Raw genomic sequence first — 18,948 nt, 5'->3', positions numbered from 1 at the left:
CTGTAATTACACTGGCTCACTCACCCTTCAAACCGGAACACAACAATATCAAGTATAGCTGTTTTGCGGTAGAATATCTGATGAGTGGGTGGTACCTACCCAGACGAGCTTGCACAAAGCCCTACCACCAGTAAAATTTAATTAGAAACATATTTATATTATATTTTAATAAGGCAATCTTGTTTATTTTCCTGACCTCTACTTGTAATTCATGCATTTGTTGTAACTAGAAGTTTAGTATAACTTAATAATAATTTAGTAGCATTTTAGAAGTTCCTCTAGGCACCAGAGGATAGTGTCTAACGAAAGATACCAGCAAAAACGAAGTTGACGCCTCCCATAATTTTATCTGAATTTCTACGGCTTCTATATATGAGCGGAGGCTCATCTTGCGTTTATCCGACATTATGAGAGAGACTGAAGAAACTGACCCAATGGCCCGTTTTTTCATATAGAACATACGATTTCTTTGCGCAGCTGTCGAGCTATCGCACTGTTAACCACCACCATAAATATATTTGTTGCGCTAGTTTTATTTTGCTATAACTCCTAAGATATGAAGTTAAATTACGTAGTGTGAAAAACAAATATGTTCTAAATTAAATACTAAAGATAATAAAAATATTTATTTTTATATATTAACACCATATCGGCTAAATCAGCTTCTGAAATAATTTATTATTTATGACCATAATTAAAAAGATAAAAATGAATATTGATTTATCCTTGGAAGATAGAGATTTGCTATCGCGGATTTGTTATAGAACTTTTTATGAGGAATACATTAACATGTAAATTTAACTATTAAAGCAGCGCACACCATGGAAGCTTTCAAGGTGCGCGACTAATGCTACTGATAAACAACAAAGGGTTTCATTTACGAAACAGTGGATTTTGAATATTTATTTAAAAATTAATTTAATAATTGAAATCCGCAGGCGAACCAAAGTAACCGACATAGCCCGAAGAATTGCTAAATTGAAGTGGCAGTGGGCGGGGCACATTGCTCGCAGAACCGACGGCCGCTGGGGCAGAAAGGTTCTCGAGTGGCGACCACGAACCGGAAGACGCAGCGTGGGCAGGCCCCCTACAAGGTGGACCGACGACTTAGAACGAGTCGCGGGAAGCCGTTGGATGCGGGCAGCGCAAGATCGGCCAACGTGGAAATCCTTGGGGGAGGCCTTTGTCCAGCAGTGGACGTCTTTCGGCTGATGATGAATAATTAAACTTGGTTATTTTTATTAAAAAGTTTAAAGTATTTTAATAGGATATATTAAATATATTTTGTGCAAAATTTAAAATATAATCAATAAAATTGGAAGGAAATTATTATATAACAATAATAAGGTATTTTTCCAAAGGCTTTTTAATTCAAATCAAAGGAATTTTACGACTAAACATTATATGCATATGCAGCGCGATGCTATCAGTGGACGTCGTACACAGTAACTATGTGTTATATACAATGCCACATTAAGACGTGGGTAACGGGTCGCCCTACAACATACGGCCACTTAAAGCATCATTTCGATCATTTGATATCATCATGCCGAACGTTGCAACATCGAGATAATTCACAAATGTACGTGCACTTTCTTCTAGTGACGCAAATATATCAAACGCCAGAGCTTATAAATGTAACACATAAGCACGTTGTCGCATCTACGCCGAAATACGCGCTGAGAAGGAACCAGACAAGCCAGCCAGCCAAGCACTCACCACGCACCAGTCTCGCTGCGGCACTAAGTAACCGCGCTTGTGCTTGTCACGCCTCTAGTCGTGGCGCTCACAATAGTTACAACGCGACTGTGAATACTAAAATACTAAAAAGTGACAATTTTAAAAGTGTTCTTATAAAGGTTTCAGGCGTTTTTTATTATTTTCATTTGAAATATTGTTTTAATTGCTAGCTTCGATAAGATTAACGTTCGAAATGCCGGCTCAAGCAGAAACTAAAGTTATTCTACGTGAAGTGACACCTGAAAGTAAGTAAATATTCATTAAATTATTTTACTAACAATATTTACGTTTGGCAGAAAATTATAAAAAAGGTCTTTATAATATTACGGAAAAATAAAGGATGTAACTGTACATAACCGGTTAACCGGTCAGACGCCTTTTATGAACTGCACGTATTATACTACACATATTTGAAAACTCTACCCATTTTCATTTTTTCACAGCACATTTTAATCACAACTTAAAACCGTAAATATTTACCGGATTCTTAAAATCAGTTTACGGGTATATTTTTTAATATATCAAAATGGAAAAGAATCCTCAAAAAACCTTTATTATTTAACTTATCGAGAACCAGTAAAATAAAATTAAAATTCGTATAATGACTAACCTATAATTAAGTTGTAAATTTTTGATCTTTTATTCATCATCATTAATTCTTTTTTACCGACTCACGGTTTCTGTTTTAAAGTTTTAACAGAACAATGGTCGTTTGACGACGTAATCATCGACTACAAAAGCATCATTTAAATTTATTTTGGTCGTGAATCTTATTATTGCTACATTTAAAGTATGATTAACCTAATTTACAGAGCTATCGCGCATTTCAATTATAGTTATCACAAATATTAAGTACTCTACTAGTAGCGGATACTCTACTCTAGAATAAAACAATCTTTATAATTATCGTTATTATATGGAACGAAATAAATAATGATGCGGTTTTATCATATGTATATTTGTAATAATTTATATATTATTCACTTTTTCCTGATTGAAAAGTTTGTACAAGGCTAAAGAAAAAAAAAATGCTATAAAAACAAATAAACAGAAAAAAAAATATGTATTTTGTTTTTACAAATGTCTATACGAAATAAGTCATAATTTATGTATATTTAGCTTTTTTCGAACAAACAATAATAACATTTTGTCGACAAAGCAAGATAACTTTAGACATAAGCATGCGAAACAAGGCTAAAACAACAATTTCATCAATACATTCGTTAGTATCCATAACTTTTTGCTATTAAGTAATTGAACATGTTAATAATAATAAAAAATAACACGTATACATATAAACAACGCCAGTATTTTACAAACTATTAGTTACATTTAATTTGTTATTATTCTATATGACTAGGTTCCAGTTGAATAACTAGAGGTAGGTTCTAGATGAATAACTTAAAGAGAGAAAAGTAAATAAACCAATCCGAAGCATATTGAAACCGGAAACGCTCATAATCACTATCATGCGCTCTACAATATTTTGACTCGCCTACCAATCATACTAAAACAGCAATCAAAAGCGTATTTTTTTTCTATAAAATAAATGGTGAGTTGCTGACCAACGGATTACAAAAATTTCCACCGATCCTTTTATTATCAATCCTTTGATTATCGAGTAATATTATTATTTTTTTTTTTAATTTAAATAAGTAATGATTGAAATAGGAATTTAATCAAAACATTCATTTGATTTCAAATTCGCAAACAAAGAGTCATTCTAATAGTACATATAATTACATTAACATACAGTATGCGGAGGCAATAATAATGAATTCGTTGAATTTTCATGACGTAAGATAAATAAACAAAGTATTTAAACATGTCGTGCTCCGCGATAAAGTAAAACTTTTTAAGGAAACCTACGTGTAGGATAAAATTTTGCCCCCAAGATGCACTGGATCAATATCTAAATACAGAAATATAAATAATATTTTAATTTATTGGCATGATATATGACGAATACCCTTTAAACATTTAATTAACAAGTAAATAATGATAAAACCTATTAAATACTAATATTAGTGCGATAAGTTAAGTCTAGTCTTTTCTCCAAATATTAGGTAGAGTCAATTAAACACATATTGAAAACTTAAGCCTTATATATTATTTTACTTTTTCCTATCAATTTATTTAGCATTTAAACAATACACACAATGTATTTAATAGCTGTAATAATTGTCAATTTTCAATAGATAAATAACGAAGCTAATGATGAATCTCTTCGACAAATTAAAGTCATTACCTCTTTTAATCTATGATTTTGTATCGGGAACGGATTACGTGCAAACGGATTAGGATATTTGAGATAGGAATGTGAACAATAATAATAAACAATCAATTCATATTAATAATCCCGATCCATCTTTGTACAGTTAATAGGAAGTTCCCGTTTCTTTTTTTTTCATTCATTAATATTAAGCAGAGCTTAAACTAATACAGCCTTACTGATAAACATTGCTTAGCGGTTTTTTAGTTAAACACTGATTACTCGCTTATTGATTAGATATTCGAAAGAAGAAGACACAGCATTGTTCATCTGAAAACTCTCTATATACGTTACCATTTAATAATGTAGAATGTGCACTAATGAAGACACAATAACCACGTGTTCTATCCACTAAATCACTTCGATATTTTTTTATGAGGCTATTCTAAATATAAATATACATACATATAAAAGGCAAAAATTAAACTAACTAAAATAGCACAATTAAAAGACACGTTGATAGATCTGACGGATACCTTCAAAAACAAATTACCCTTACCAATTAACAGATGTACTGTAGCCTTAATTTACCATCCGATATAATAACCTACCCTTTATGAATTCTATTAATAAAATCGAATTTGAATCTCAACAGTAAACGGATATTATCAATTTGGTATTTGTACCAACGTAGCAGTAGGTAAGTTCATTGCGACCCCTCGGTTAGAATTAATATTAATTAAATTTGAATGTTTGTGAGTCATGAAAAGGCCGCAGACACGTAGGTCCTGGGTTCAATTCCCAGATCAAGCCAATAAAAAGTTATTGGGTTTTTGTGTCAGAAAATTCTCAGCAGCATCCCGGAGTCTGGAAGTAGGAAGTGTGTACACTCCCGTACCTCAGAAAGCCGTTGGTCCTGCGCCTGAACTCTTTCTGATCATGTCGGATTGCCGTCCCATCGAATTATGAGAGTTAGAGGGAGGGAATAGAGATTGCACCTTGTTTATGCACACACTTGTGCACTATAATATGACCTAATCAGTTGGCTATTCTTGTAAAAAATCTTGAGATTGGCCGCCAGGCCCGAAATCGGTCTGGAGGATATTATTATTAATTATAATAAATCTATTTTACATGAATATTATATGACTTTGATCGATATACATAAGATCATTATTAATTTTATAATATAATATATATATTTTCTTACAAAAATGAAATAATTAACACGTCAGGAAAATATAATAAAAATACGGAGTATGTTGAAATTAATAAAAATAGAATTCACGGCCGAACTGAAAATAGGTTTTGTGATCGATACAACCCATTGACCTAGTACCTGGTAGAACTGCTAACTAAACCAAAGCTACATTCTTATTAGTATCACTTTACTTTACTCATTTCTTTACCTTTATAAGATTCTATATAATAATAACAGACTTCTTTAATTTTTTTGAACTTTGAAATCGTGTAAAATTAAGGATTAATTTTTTCCATTAATAATATATTATAATTATTTTGTACGTTCGTTCGACTTGCCCTTCATTGAATAATAAATAAATATGAACTAAAATCTTTTAAAGCAATGTTCCTCGTTATCGATCTATTAAAACTGTTATATATACATATAACTACTATATAGGTAGTAGGTATCTTTAAAATATTTTTACCTTCGATGAATTATCTTATAAAATAATAATAACACCACTTTAAAAATGCTTGCATAAGTGCGAGTATTTATGATCACATCAAAAAAGAAACAAATAATACGTTTCATTGATCGTTTTGTAAACTTAGTGTCAACGAGCTATCAGATTGTGTGACAAAAGCAAATGGATGATTAATTGAGGAAGAGCGTTGAGCCGTAGCGTGAATGAAATCGAGTTTAAACATAGATTACAAGCTTGTACCACATTCTTAGTAGCGTTACTAGTGTGCTATAAAATAAATATATGATCAGTTACTTTTAAGTCAGTACTCTTTTTGTACTTGCCTGCCTGGTGATGGTGACTGGTCACCAACGCCCATAGACATTGCCATTGTAAGAAATGTTAACCATCGCTTATATCACATATGCGCCACCAACCTTGGGAACTAAGATATTATGTCCCTTGTCCCTGTGAATAAACTGGCTCACTCACCCTTCAAACCGGAACACAACAATACCAAGTACTGCTGTTTTGCGGTAGAATATCTGATGAGGTACCTACCCAGACGAGCTTGCACAAAGCTCTACCACCAGTAAATTTTTCGTGTCTTGTGTCTTTGTGTTTCTCAATAAACTATTCTTTTAACTTAAATATCTTATGCATACAAAGAACACGACGTCAATTATTTAGCTAGGGCGAAACAATAGTAGCTGTAAAATTTATAGAGTAAGTTTATTTTATATTATTTCATTATATTATTTCATATTTATTCAATGTTGTTTACACCTGTAATGATTTATTCACCTAGATTTAATACCCTGTATCTAATGCTAAGTGAATGTGTTAGTGATAAGTCGATGGTGTAACTATTTCCAATAAATAAATTATTAATAGAACGTATAAAAAGAATTTTCGAAATTACATCGCTACTAAGAAAAGTAGAGGTTTGAAAACTGCTTGGAACAGTCTGATTGATGTAAATTTTATATCAATTTATATTTTTACTAATAAATTAATTCATTTCGAATTTATTGGCTAGGATAAAATGGTGGTTGAAATTTTGTAAGGATATTATAATAGTAACATAACAATAAAAAACCGCATGATTTTGACGCAGATAAAGTCCCCGGCACCAATCCAGTATTATAATTAACAATGCAAAATATACACAACAAAAATAGTAAAAATGTTAAATTCTGTTTCATAAATAAAACTTCACAATAACAAATATAATAACTAACTCTAAATATTACTGATTACTACGTACTCCAGATAAACGTTTCAAAATCCGTCGTGTTTATGAGTTCACCCACGCGATTTAAACTTTGACCCGCGCTATATGGTTATCTAAAAAAAATATTCCGTTAAAAATATGTATAAACAATAGATACATTGACGTTTGACCCATTTGTGCAGCAGATGTTCCTTATATTGATAACAACGACACGACAATTTGTCATAAACATGGGTGAATGTTCAATAACATTTGAAAAAATAATATACAAAATATAACATCTGTGGGCTGAGTATAAGCAAAACTTTAATTTGAATTAATCAAAGAAACGTTTAGAGCCTTTCTATTATATCAAAGTCTATGATTTTTTATCTACATTTATTTTAATTGTCATAGATTTGCTTTCGAATCTTCTCCAATTCAAAAGGCCGTCCTAGGCTTTACTGTCGAGTTACCTTTGCCAAGGCACAGATATCATATAATATATTCTACATCCTAAACATATTCGTAGTAAAATCTTGGAACCCTTTGTTTTATGTTATGCGGTGATGACTCAACTTACTTCATTTATAGTAAGTTTCTTATATAAAAGGTATGGCTACCTACTTTGCGCGTATGTGCGTTATGCTTTCCTGTAACATAAGGTAAACGGTTTGGGTAATAAGTATAGAATTATAGTAATCAAGATTTTTATTAACAATATATCTTGAAAGCAAAGGTCTAGAGGTGCAGAGGGGCAATAGTACCAGCGTCTTGGGCACAATGCCACTGGACAATCTTTTACGGCGTGTATTTTCTATAAATTTGTAATGTGTAGTTGGTTTATATTTTAGTTTTAATTCTAGAATATATTAATAAATATGATGATGTTAATATTATAAGTTATACATATAGAAACCACGATCATCTTACCGTCATTGTGTACGAGTTATAACAAACTTTTTAGATTTTATTTTCCAAACAAATATAATATTTTTTGTTTAAAATACAGCTTACAGTTATATACGAGTAATAAGGATACTTAAAAAATCCATTTATAAGTATATATAGCGTGATAAAAGAAATGCAAAAATAGTTTTTGTGTTGTAATAAATCCATAAAACAAATTATTTTAATGTAAATAAATAATAAAAATTCTAATCTAAATTCTATCTTGTTATATAAACGGTATAATCCTGAAAACTAATATTGTACTCATTTGAAATAAACTGAATGTATGTATGCATGTCATAGGTTAAAAATACAATGTTAAACACGATTTTTACTTTCAAAAAAATTTGACATAAATTAAGATATTACTAAAGAAACGATTTCGAGTATAATCGGTTACAAAAATCTAAAAAAATTAAGAACAATATGAAATAATAAACAACGTAGTCACTTACCTAATTCATTCAGCATCGTTTCTTTCTGATTGTAAGCAATACTAATGCTTAAAACCTTACAATTTGCTTCTATTTTATATTAACAGATTGTTAATATAAAATAAAAACGGTATTCTTTGATTTGGATCGGCTACAAGGCATTGTTTGACACAATGCATTGTTCACAGTAGTGCTTTGTGCAAGCTCGTCTGAGTAGGTACCACCAACTCATCAGATATTCTACCGCAAAACAGCAGTACTTGGTATTGTTGTGGTCCGGTTTAAAGGGTGAGCGAGCCAGTGTAATTACAGGCACAAGGGACATGACATCTTAGTTCCCAAGTTTGGTGGCGCATTGGTGATATAAACGATGGTTAACATTTCTTACAATACCAATGTCTATGTCTATGGCGTTGGTGACCACTTACCATCGTCCGCCTTCCTATTCTATAAAAAAAAAATGAATATAGGTACTATTTTTGAAAAAGTACCAAAAGGCTGGTTTTTAAGTTTATTTTTATGGGAAATTAAAAAAACGTCAGCAATCTAAATATAATCTTACCTTTCGAAAATATACTTATCGCCTGTCTCACTAATCTTATCAGTAACCTAATCAGTATTATAAACGAATACTGCAACAAGAGAGCACGTTATGTTCAATAGTCACGAATTTTAATTATATCGTTTGCATCTTATCTCATAACAGATTTATATAATAGATAACAACTATGATTCACTTACTATATAATTATTTTTACATTCACAAATTAATAAAAATATATGAAAATTTACTTTTTATTGCTGTGTTTTGTGGTATTTCTCATGAGGTAATTTTTTAAGTATATATATATATTCAAACATTGGCTTCAGCTAATGTAAACATTTATTTATTTATTTATTAGACCCATAGGTAATATTTTTAATCAATATTGACGCCTATATTAAATCCGTCAAAACTTGTGAATCAGACTGCCAGATGTATAATTGCGATACAATAATAATAACCAGCAGGTTATATCATATATAATTATAATATTATAATTTTTATACAAACCTTCTTAAGACTTTTTTCAGACTTCTAATTAATAAATCAATTTAATACAAATTCGAAAATATGCATTCTGATCTTAATCAATACTTATAATGTTATAACAAAAGAAAATTCTGTTTGAACTGCTTATTATATTAACTTATTAAGACCACTTAATAAAAATATGTATTATTTTTAGTATATTTGTGCCCCATAAAACTGTAAAAACAATGTTTGCGGAAAGAAGTTTCTTTTTATTTGTCCGACCAGTAGGATAAGGATTATACCGAATGGCATACCTTGAAAACATTATATTACGAGTAAAATCATGACCACATATTTGCATGTTCAAGAATAGAAACAAGTCTTGCCATATTTAAAAAACATGAATACAACAAATATGTTGATATTTCCGTATCGAGATGTGATTAAAAAGACGTAATAATTGATGCGGATTCCTTCTCATAATTCCAAACGCACCGATTACATACAAATTTTAGAATATTATTCTTTTTTTGAATAATTAAGCCGAATTATAAAAATAAAAATCAAATTTAACTGCTAGGTACAATTAACGACATTTATTGGATAAATTCTAATGAATGCATGCATTTTAAGTATTTACGTGAATTTAAAAGAGGATATAATTTTATGTACCTTTAATCTTGCCTTTATATCCCCGCAATATTCTTCGCGTGCACCTCAGCCATAGGCAAATAGTTTATTAATTATATCTTTAGAACCCTTTAACGGTGTATAATAACCCGAAATGCCATAGATTATAACAAAAACAGGTTATGGAACGGAAAATCACAATGCAAAATTCGAACAAATGACAAAATACAGAAGACAAAGTTTTGTAGGACGAAATCAAAAGCATTCATCAAAACAACGGCAACAGTTTTTAATCAATAAAGACTGAATATTCGTCCGTATTCACATAAAGCATTGAAATAGCGACCTCGATTAATTGTCTGTGTTGAAAAAAGATAATTATGAAACATTGCTATTAACCTTCATAATTGACAAGTGATTTAATTAAGGCACAAGAAGTATTATAATTTTACATGATATTTAAGCACACATTATATAAAACATTATATGTAACAGATTAAGGTATCGTGTTATTTTAGAATTATAATCTAAATTCAAAAGCTATAAAGATATTTTTAAATTTATGAACTAAAAACGTCTCTATGGCCATTAATTAATGATCATATGTATGTAGGTATAGATGTCAATGTAGCCGTATATTTTAAGTTTTACAATAGAGCAATAATTTTATATCTATACGTCTGCACGTGCAATAGTTCATTGACCTTACAATTTTGGCCTACTTCCAAATATATGGTACTTTGCTCAATTTGATTACCTCGATGGATTCAAATGCACTTCATAGAGATTAGTGAAACTGTTTTTACATTCTGATTCTAATATAACTCAATACAAATCTCTATCATCTATTACGGGTGTATTCTGGTTTACCACGTGTGACATTACTAACTTTCCAAAACATAAATGCGATGTCATAATTTATCATTACAAAACTTGTTATCCCATAATTGTATCGTAGAGATGTTTCTCGTACTTGCGCCCACGTGTCTTTTCTACTTTTCCCGCAAAACAACCGCAATTTTCTTTGTATCAAATACTCGTGTAACCTTTGCAGGATATCAAAAATATATTTTGCTTTTTATTGTTATGTTTGTCTTGAACTTTCTTTATGTCGCGATTAATATCACTACATCTTAATACGGGCATTTACTACTAGATTAATCAATTGTTATCATCTAAGATTACAATTTACTAAAAATAATGATATATACTTTCTCTGACGTCTTAGTGGTTGCTTATATAATTTTAAATAAATTAATATTAGATCTTTATCAAATTTTTATTTCTATGTAGTTAGGTACCGTTAATTACGGTTTAAGGATATAAGCAAGATGCCCATCTCGATTGATAACTTTAGAGTAGATGTAGGATATGCAGATAAATTGTGAAGTACCATACAATACACTCCTTATACCATCAAATGCCCGAAAATCATAAGATCTAGAGTAGGTGTATATAATATTATAAGTAATGACCGGAAATTTATCTCGGGTTAGTACTGTTTGTGAATAATAATATACTTAACCTAAAAATTAACAAATTTAAACTTATTTGAAAAATAACATATTTTAAGCATTACGAGGTTTTTTTTATTTTAAGCTGTTTAAAGTGTCATATGCTTATTACACTGTCTTATCAGGTTTTCTAAAGTTTTTACAAAATGTAGGTACAATGTACAGAGAATAGCTTACTTGATTTTATATTTTTTTATGTTGGGCTGACTTTAATAAAGTTACTTTGTCAGGTCGTAGTGTCATTACTTTAAGATAATTGTTTTTATGTTGTACATCTCGGCTTAAGCGGGTGTTCTCATAAAAATAAATTGAATCTCATAAAATTTTATTACTGTCAGTTACTACATAGATATAGTATCTTATTTTTTACTACCCTTAATAAAATTCATAAATTGACCAGAATGACCCATTTTAACATTTCACGTTAGTCAGAGTATATTTAGTCGAATGTATTTGGTACTTCTGGCTTAGTTTAAATAATTTGAGTTAGTTACTATGACCATTAACTGCTGCTGTATAATTGTTATATAACATTTGAAACCACAATTAGAACAATCACATGTATTAGAATAACGAGCGCTTACTATATAAATAAACATGAATAAAATCTATAAAAAACATATAACATTGGCATATAATGTGCCAAAAAAAAGCCGAGATGGCCCTGTGGTAAGAACGCGTGAATCTTAACCGATGATCGTGGGTTCAAACCCGGGCAAGCACCACTGAATTTTCATGTGCTTAATTTGTGATTATAATTCATCTCGTGCTTTACGGTGAAGGAAAACATCGTGAGGAAACCTGCATGTGTCTAATTTCACTGAAATTGCCACATGTGAATTCTACCAACCCGCATTGGAGCAGCGTGGTGGAATAAGCTCCAAACCTTCTCCTCAAAAAGAGGAGAGGAGGCCTTTAGCCCAGCAGTGGGACATTCACAGGCTGTTACGGATTACGGATATAATGTGCAATGTCAACTATATAAGAAATAAAAAGTTTATAATTTATAAAGAAACCACACATATAATATGTAATGCGGAACATAGTTGGCTGTGAGCGCGAAATCAACGCTGGGCTCATTGACCTCGCAGGCACTTCTTAGGTCAGGTACACGCAGAAAGCGCCGTAACCTTCAATAAATATTTCATATTTATCCAAGGTTTAAGCTTAGATTACACTATATATATGTTCAAATTATAAGTTTATTATGTCAGTAGTTTGTAGATGCCTTTTGCAAAGCTAAAATTTTTGCGGTTTAAAAAGTTTTTAGGGTTCCGTACCTCTAAAGGAAAAAAGAAACCCTTATAAGATCACATTCCGTCTGTTCGTCAACACCAAAGGGTCTTTCTCAGGAACAAGTAGAGGTATAAAGTTGAAATTAATACCAAATACTAAGGTCTGCGGTCCCTTGGAGCAATGGAAAAATAATTAAGTAAATTTGTTTTAAAAAAAAAAAGAAAGAAATTTTTACGAAAAAATTAAAGGAAAACATATATATAATATATAGGAGATATTTCTAGTTAGTAACAGAAAATATCATTCCAACTAAAACACTATAAAACCTTTACGTTAGGAAATGGCACACTTTTATCGCTAAGCTGTGTCACATTTTATTTGGATCGCTAGGTTTAACTAAATTCATATATCGCCATCTATCGGTGACTAGTGAAACCATATAAACTTCTAAACCATTGATAATATTTTTGTTTAACGTTAGATGGAGCGCTAAATCATTTATTACATAAATTCTACACTAATTACTATATGGTTTACTTGCGAATAGACACTATTAAAAATGCAAGATTCTCGCCCTGAGAGTGTTCCGTATAAGTCATGTTAATTCTGAGAAGGGTACATCGGTACGGATTTTTTAAATACCTAATTCGTAATTAAAATAATAAGCCTTTGTGTTGCAATAATTCACAATAAGACTAAAAAGTAAAAGTAAAGTAACAACTGATTATGAATGTCCCATTGCTGGACTAAGGCCTCCTCTCCCTTTGAGGAAAAATTTTATTCCACTACGCTGCTCCATTGTGGGCTGGTTGGTGGATACATACAACAATAACACAATTTAAAAAAATATCAGAAAAGTATGTCTCAACTAACAATCTCTTAAATTTGAGAATGAGACGTAATGTTCAGTACGCCGTATTTACAAATTAACTAGTGACGGCTTTTTACAGCTGAGCCTGGGTATCGATCTGAACAGAAGCACGCTCCATTCTAAGTACCATGTGCTGTCTCAAGGTGCGCTCCTATAGAAGAGAACCTGAGGACGAATGTCATTATGAACCCATACATTAAAATTTTGATTCGGCTTAACGACACCCAGTTGATGAGGTGATGCTTTCATCTCTATACTACTTTCCCGAATACCACCTGGCTACTTTGTGTATTAATATTGTTCAAAAGTATTTTTGTTCTACACAATATAGACACAGTTTGAGCCAACATTATATGACCTTATGGATTATTTTCTAACATCTTACGTGACTTTTTAATCTTGGATGTCAAAACAGTTTAGATTAGAAAGAAGCGGTAGGAGATAGAAGGAATGCGATGAGCATTGCAATTAAAAACTAGTACATATTTAACGTAAAAAAATGATTGAATAAAATTAATATATCAAATAAATACATAAATTGACTATATTATATTGACAAAGTACAATATTTAAAATGACATACTTTTCTGTGGAAGTCTTTATTATTTATATAACTTATTTTCCTTCGTGTAAGATGGGGATGGGATTCATAAAGGAGATATTAAAGTCACAAGATGGCTAAATAAATACAGTATCAAAGAGAATGAGCAAGTAAAAATCAGTAGATACCTAACCCATTGAATGCCGAAGACACCCATCGTCGTCTCACTTTCAAATCGGCGACTCAATTTCAAACCTTATTACTAAGCCAATTGAGAATAAAGAAACGGAGATTTTAATCACTGTTTTATTTTTATAATTTCACTAAAGCCTAGATGGCTTAATGGGTATCTACAAATTTGATAAATATAGTATATTCATATAATATATATAATATGATCATTACATAGGATTTGATTTAAATTTAGATTATTAATTTTTATTATTTTAGTCAAATTTTAAAATAGTCCCTCCCGATTCCCACCCGACGCAAAGCTGCCCATAATGCAGGCCGCGTTTTGTGGCAATGGACAACCTTTGTGCCAAGTGTGACCCGGAGCGACTGTCAAATCCCCTCTCTCTAACGCGACAGCCAATTTCCCTTATTAAACTGAGGGCATCCGACCCCCAACATCCCGACGTCTCAACCGCTAGTGGCACAAATAAATAATTTTTAAAAAAGGGGGCATACTTCTCCCGTTTCCTCGCTGCTGCACTCTCAGCAGCCGCCCCAGCCGTCCGTGTTGTGTGGGCCAGGTGAGAGGCCGCGAAGGTATTGACACAGGTAGCATCCCATATCAAACTTCTTCCCCTTTGCCATGGGACCAGTGTCAAGCCATCCGGTCTCTTGCTATCGGAGCGACTGAGACCTGGTGGTTCCAGGACGCATGGGACATTCGCCGAAATCAAGGCTCTCCGGACAATGTCGTTTAGAGCGTGGTGTCGGGGAAATCTCCCCGAGCATCGTCCGCAACTCAATGCGTGATGACCGTTGGCACCCACCATGGATCCGCAGATGCATCGGTGTGGTTGACAAACATCGCAGCCAAGGCGGAGAGCCACAGCCACACGCAAAGAGTCACTGTCGAGAAGAGTCCCAAAGTAGGGGGAAGGCAAAGCCTGCAACCAAGCTCCAGACTCCGCCCTCGACACCGCTCTGAGTCTGGCCAAATCCGCTCCCCCAGCCGCACTGACAAGTCGGTCGAGCTCAGACTTGTACCTTGTATATAATATTATATTAGTAAATTCAGAATTTCCGAACCCCTTTATTATAATGATATGACTATAATAACTAAATAATGACATTTTAATTATTTAGTTAGTAAGCTAATTTTCTTGTGAGATGGATTTAATTAAAAAACTAAATTAATGGTTTATCTATACATCGTCACGTTGCTTATTACTCTTAGTTAAGATTTTTCATGTTTTACATCAACTTGTAATGAATTATATGAATCATAATATTAAACTTATACATAGGAAACATTCCGCAGACTCTCATGGACAGCAGCTTGCAAATAGTGGCGGTAATGTACCTTTATTCTTGAGTGCAAATGAATGGGTTAACAAGCACATGTATTTATATAGATAGCTATTTTGTCGCATACTCAAAATGTCAAGATGCCAATCTCCGTTGCGCTCGGACGAAACGACGTGACATGCAAGTAATTTTGTTTGTAATTGAGGTATGATGGAAGGTGAAGGTCTTATCATTATTTTCAAGAAATAATTCATGCGATTTTGTAAAAAAAATTGCTGTCTATTGTACCACAGTCATTTGTCGTCTTATCCTTATTATAATATCTTTAGGTTACACAGAATTATTAAATACACACTTCATAATAGTGCCAAAAAAAAACAAATATTAAAATAATACATACATACATACATACTCCTACATACATTTAATACTATTTAGTACTTGTTAACTATCTTCATTCTATTTTATGAAAGTGAGAGTCCGGGAGATTATAATTATTTATTATTCTGCTGACAATGTCGGTTTAAAAATATTTTGACATCATCGTGTTTTTATTTTTTATAATATTTATTACATACTTCGAAAGCTAAGAGGCCTGTTACTCTAATATCGTTCTAAATTATTTTTAAAATTTTTATTGATAGACAATAAAAATGTAGGTATTAAATTTTTGAAAATAACTTTTAATATTGATGATTTGCTTTTGATCTAATTTCCTATTTTAACATTAAAAGCTTAAAATATTTATTTAATAAAACAGAAAGTCAAGCACTTTTTAACTTACTTACCGTTAATTTAAAAAAAAAATGTCAATCTCTTTTAGTGTTGTCAAATTAGTAGAGTTGGCTTATTTTAATTATTATTTTGAGAATAATCAAATTATATTTTGACAACAAATTATGCAACGATATTTATATCAAACTATATCATATGTATGTTCCTTTGTAAAAAGATCAAAAATGTGAATCATTTCCATCCAAGGAAATTCCAAATGAGAACTTATTTTATAAATAGCTGTAGTACCTACATTGGGGATAAATGTTAAACGGCAGGTGTATTCGAGTCGCGCGTTAGTACATTTAAGTACTGTATAAATCAACACGGATGCTCGGTCGAGCGTACAGTTCTATTGTAAACGCGATCGCCGCCATACCACTGTTGCTCAAGTTTATTCCTGTATTCCACCCGTTCAACGATAAAGTGACATTTCGTTTGTTCAAAATGGCAAAGAGTGAGTATAATTGCTAATAACAAAGACATTTTAAATTTACAATGTATTTATTAGATTATTGTGCTTAATTTTATTGATTAATAATTGTTTTTGAAAGGTTAATATATATCTCGAAATAATAACATGCCAAATTACAATATATCGATTGACACGCAATGTTTTGTGCTCGTATGGATTCAGGTCATTCGATTAATTGTTTTGTGTCTGTTGAATTAGTAAATATGTGTCTCAGTGCAATACTTGCAAAAAATGCATAACATAGTTTAATATTGTTTTCTATATATAGCATTCAAATTGTATCTTTATTCGTATAATTGACAAATAAACAAATACTTTTTACCTACTATTATTAAATATCGTACATAATTAACATTTATTTAATTATGCAATAATAAAAATAAAAAAACCGTTTTCTTAAAATAGAATATCTATTGATTGATCTATTTTATATTTCAAAATGTAGAAATTATTTTTTTTAAAAAGTTAACAAAACAACGAGAGTTTACTTACGCAGTTTGTCTACTAACGAATTTATGCGTCTAATGAGACAAGGTTGCCAAAGACCGTCGAAATTAGAATTATATTATAATTATACGTAATGTAACAGTCATTAATGAATGATTACTATTTAAATATTTAATAACAATATTATGAAACAATAACAACAAAATTTCACGATTTTTTTTCTTAAATCTATATTAGGCATATGGTATAATTTAACAATTATACTAATACATTTTTAAAATAAAATATATTTGTGGTATTCTAATTTTAAGTGTTAGAAAACGTTGTTGCGAAAGTTAAATACATATTAAAGTGGAATTATTGTATTTACAGTTAAAAAACAAAGTCTATACTTGTATGACCGTTCTGTTTGCAGTTTGAATAGACACAACTAAGCAATACCGCTTTCTTATTTACATCTGAAACCCTTAAAAATGTTAAGAATGACGTATCACATTGTTTACTCTAAGAACAATAAGGAAATACCTACAAATACATACGTCTTTGGAACATCTACCTCTTTTATACTCACAAATGCCATGTCATGGCATAATGAGTAGACATAATTCGTTTATCTGTCTGTGTCCAAAAAATAAATAATTCAGTAACATAATAGTTACGAATAAAACCACAACACAAAAGAGTATAGTCATTATGCCAGTTTTAATAACTAAAACGCAAACAGCATTTACAAATATCTGAGTAATCAATTACTATTTTCACATTACGAATTATTTAAAAGATTGCCGACTGAAATACAGGAAAATGTAAATATAATTGAAACTTTAATAGCCCGTATCATGTATCATATCATGTAGGTTCGTTTTTGTTTAGAGTACGATTGTTATCCAATTTTAACCCTTTGGGTTTTACCGTGGTCATTTATAAACTTGTTTTTTAAATAGATAAAAGAGAAAATAAGAATATAAGTCATTGCAAAAACAAACATTTAAAAAAAACGTCATAAAAAATTATTAAATATATTTAGAAAAAAACAAAGTAACAATAATCTTGATGTAATTTTTAATGATAATTATTATAGTATTAATAGTTTAATCCCGCTTTTATTATAATGTAGGTATATCCTTGTATCATATACAGCATTTTCATTTATTTGTATCCTTAATTAAATCATATATACTTAATTTAAATAAGACTCAATATTTACAGCCCATAACTACTTAGATCCCAGAAAAAAAATATATAAAAAATGGCCCTCTTGGAACAGTTCCAATACGCTTATGTTCTGTAAATTACAAGATACCGTAATAATTTTACCATAGAATATAAAATAAATCACAAAATATACAATGTGATTTCAGTTAATATAATTATGCATTATTTCATACTTATTTATTTTTAACTATTTAAACAGTGGTTTATGGCCAAGTCGTTGCACACAAGAAGATAAAATTATATTAGGTACATAGACTATTATATTCGAATCTGAAAGGTTTAGCGTCAGCCTCAGTACATAGACCATTGAGGGAAAAATATAATGATATTCATTTTATTGCGAACCAAATTACCGATAGGAAAAAAATTAAAAACATTATTATATTTCCTCTGAGTTTCTTTCGTCGGTTCATCTCAGTATTTTGTATTTTTTCCAAGCTGGTATTCGAGTCAATAAGCGAGTATTATGTTCAGTAAATATTTTGACTTTAACCTATGATACAGGTATTTAAAAAAAACAATATCAACTTTTAAAAGAAATATTATAATTTT

The 18,948-nt window shown here is 30.9% G+C and overlaps 1 protein-coding gene across 2 annotated transcripts in view; it reads left to right on the top strand.

Annotated features, from left to right (window-relative positions):
* The first annotated feature begins 1,658 nt into the window (after window positions 1–1,658).
* LOC126781014 (retinaldehyde-binding protein 1) overlaps window positions 1,659–18,948 on the top strand; it is a 26,440-nt gene continuing 9,150 nt past the window's right edge. Inside the window, exon 1 of one of the 2 annotated variants that reach the window (XM_050505762.1) lies at window positions 1,659–1,985. In XM_050505762.1, the coding sequence (XP_050361719.1) occupies window positions 1,934–1,985 (52 nt within the window). In that variant the 5' untranslated portion in view covers window positions 1,659–1,933. Of the gene's footprint in view, window positions 1,986–16,541; window positions 16,717–18,948 lie in introns of those variants that run through there. The other variant, XM_050505761.1, reaches the window with a different exon arrangement.

This window comes from Nymphalis io, chromosome 3 (assembly GCF_905147045.1).
Source record: "Nymphalis io chromosome 3, ilAglIoxx1.1, whole genome shotgun sequence".
NCBI classification, from domain to species: Eukaryota; Metazoa; Arthropoda; class Insecta; order Lepidoptera; family Nymphalidae; genus Nymphalis; species Nymphalis io.
The sequence above is the reverse complement of the archived record's forward strand: the minus strand, read 5'-3'. Positions and strand labels throughout refer to the sequence as shown.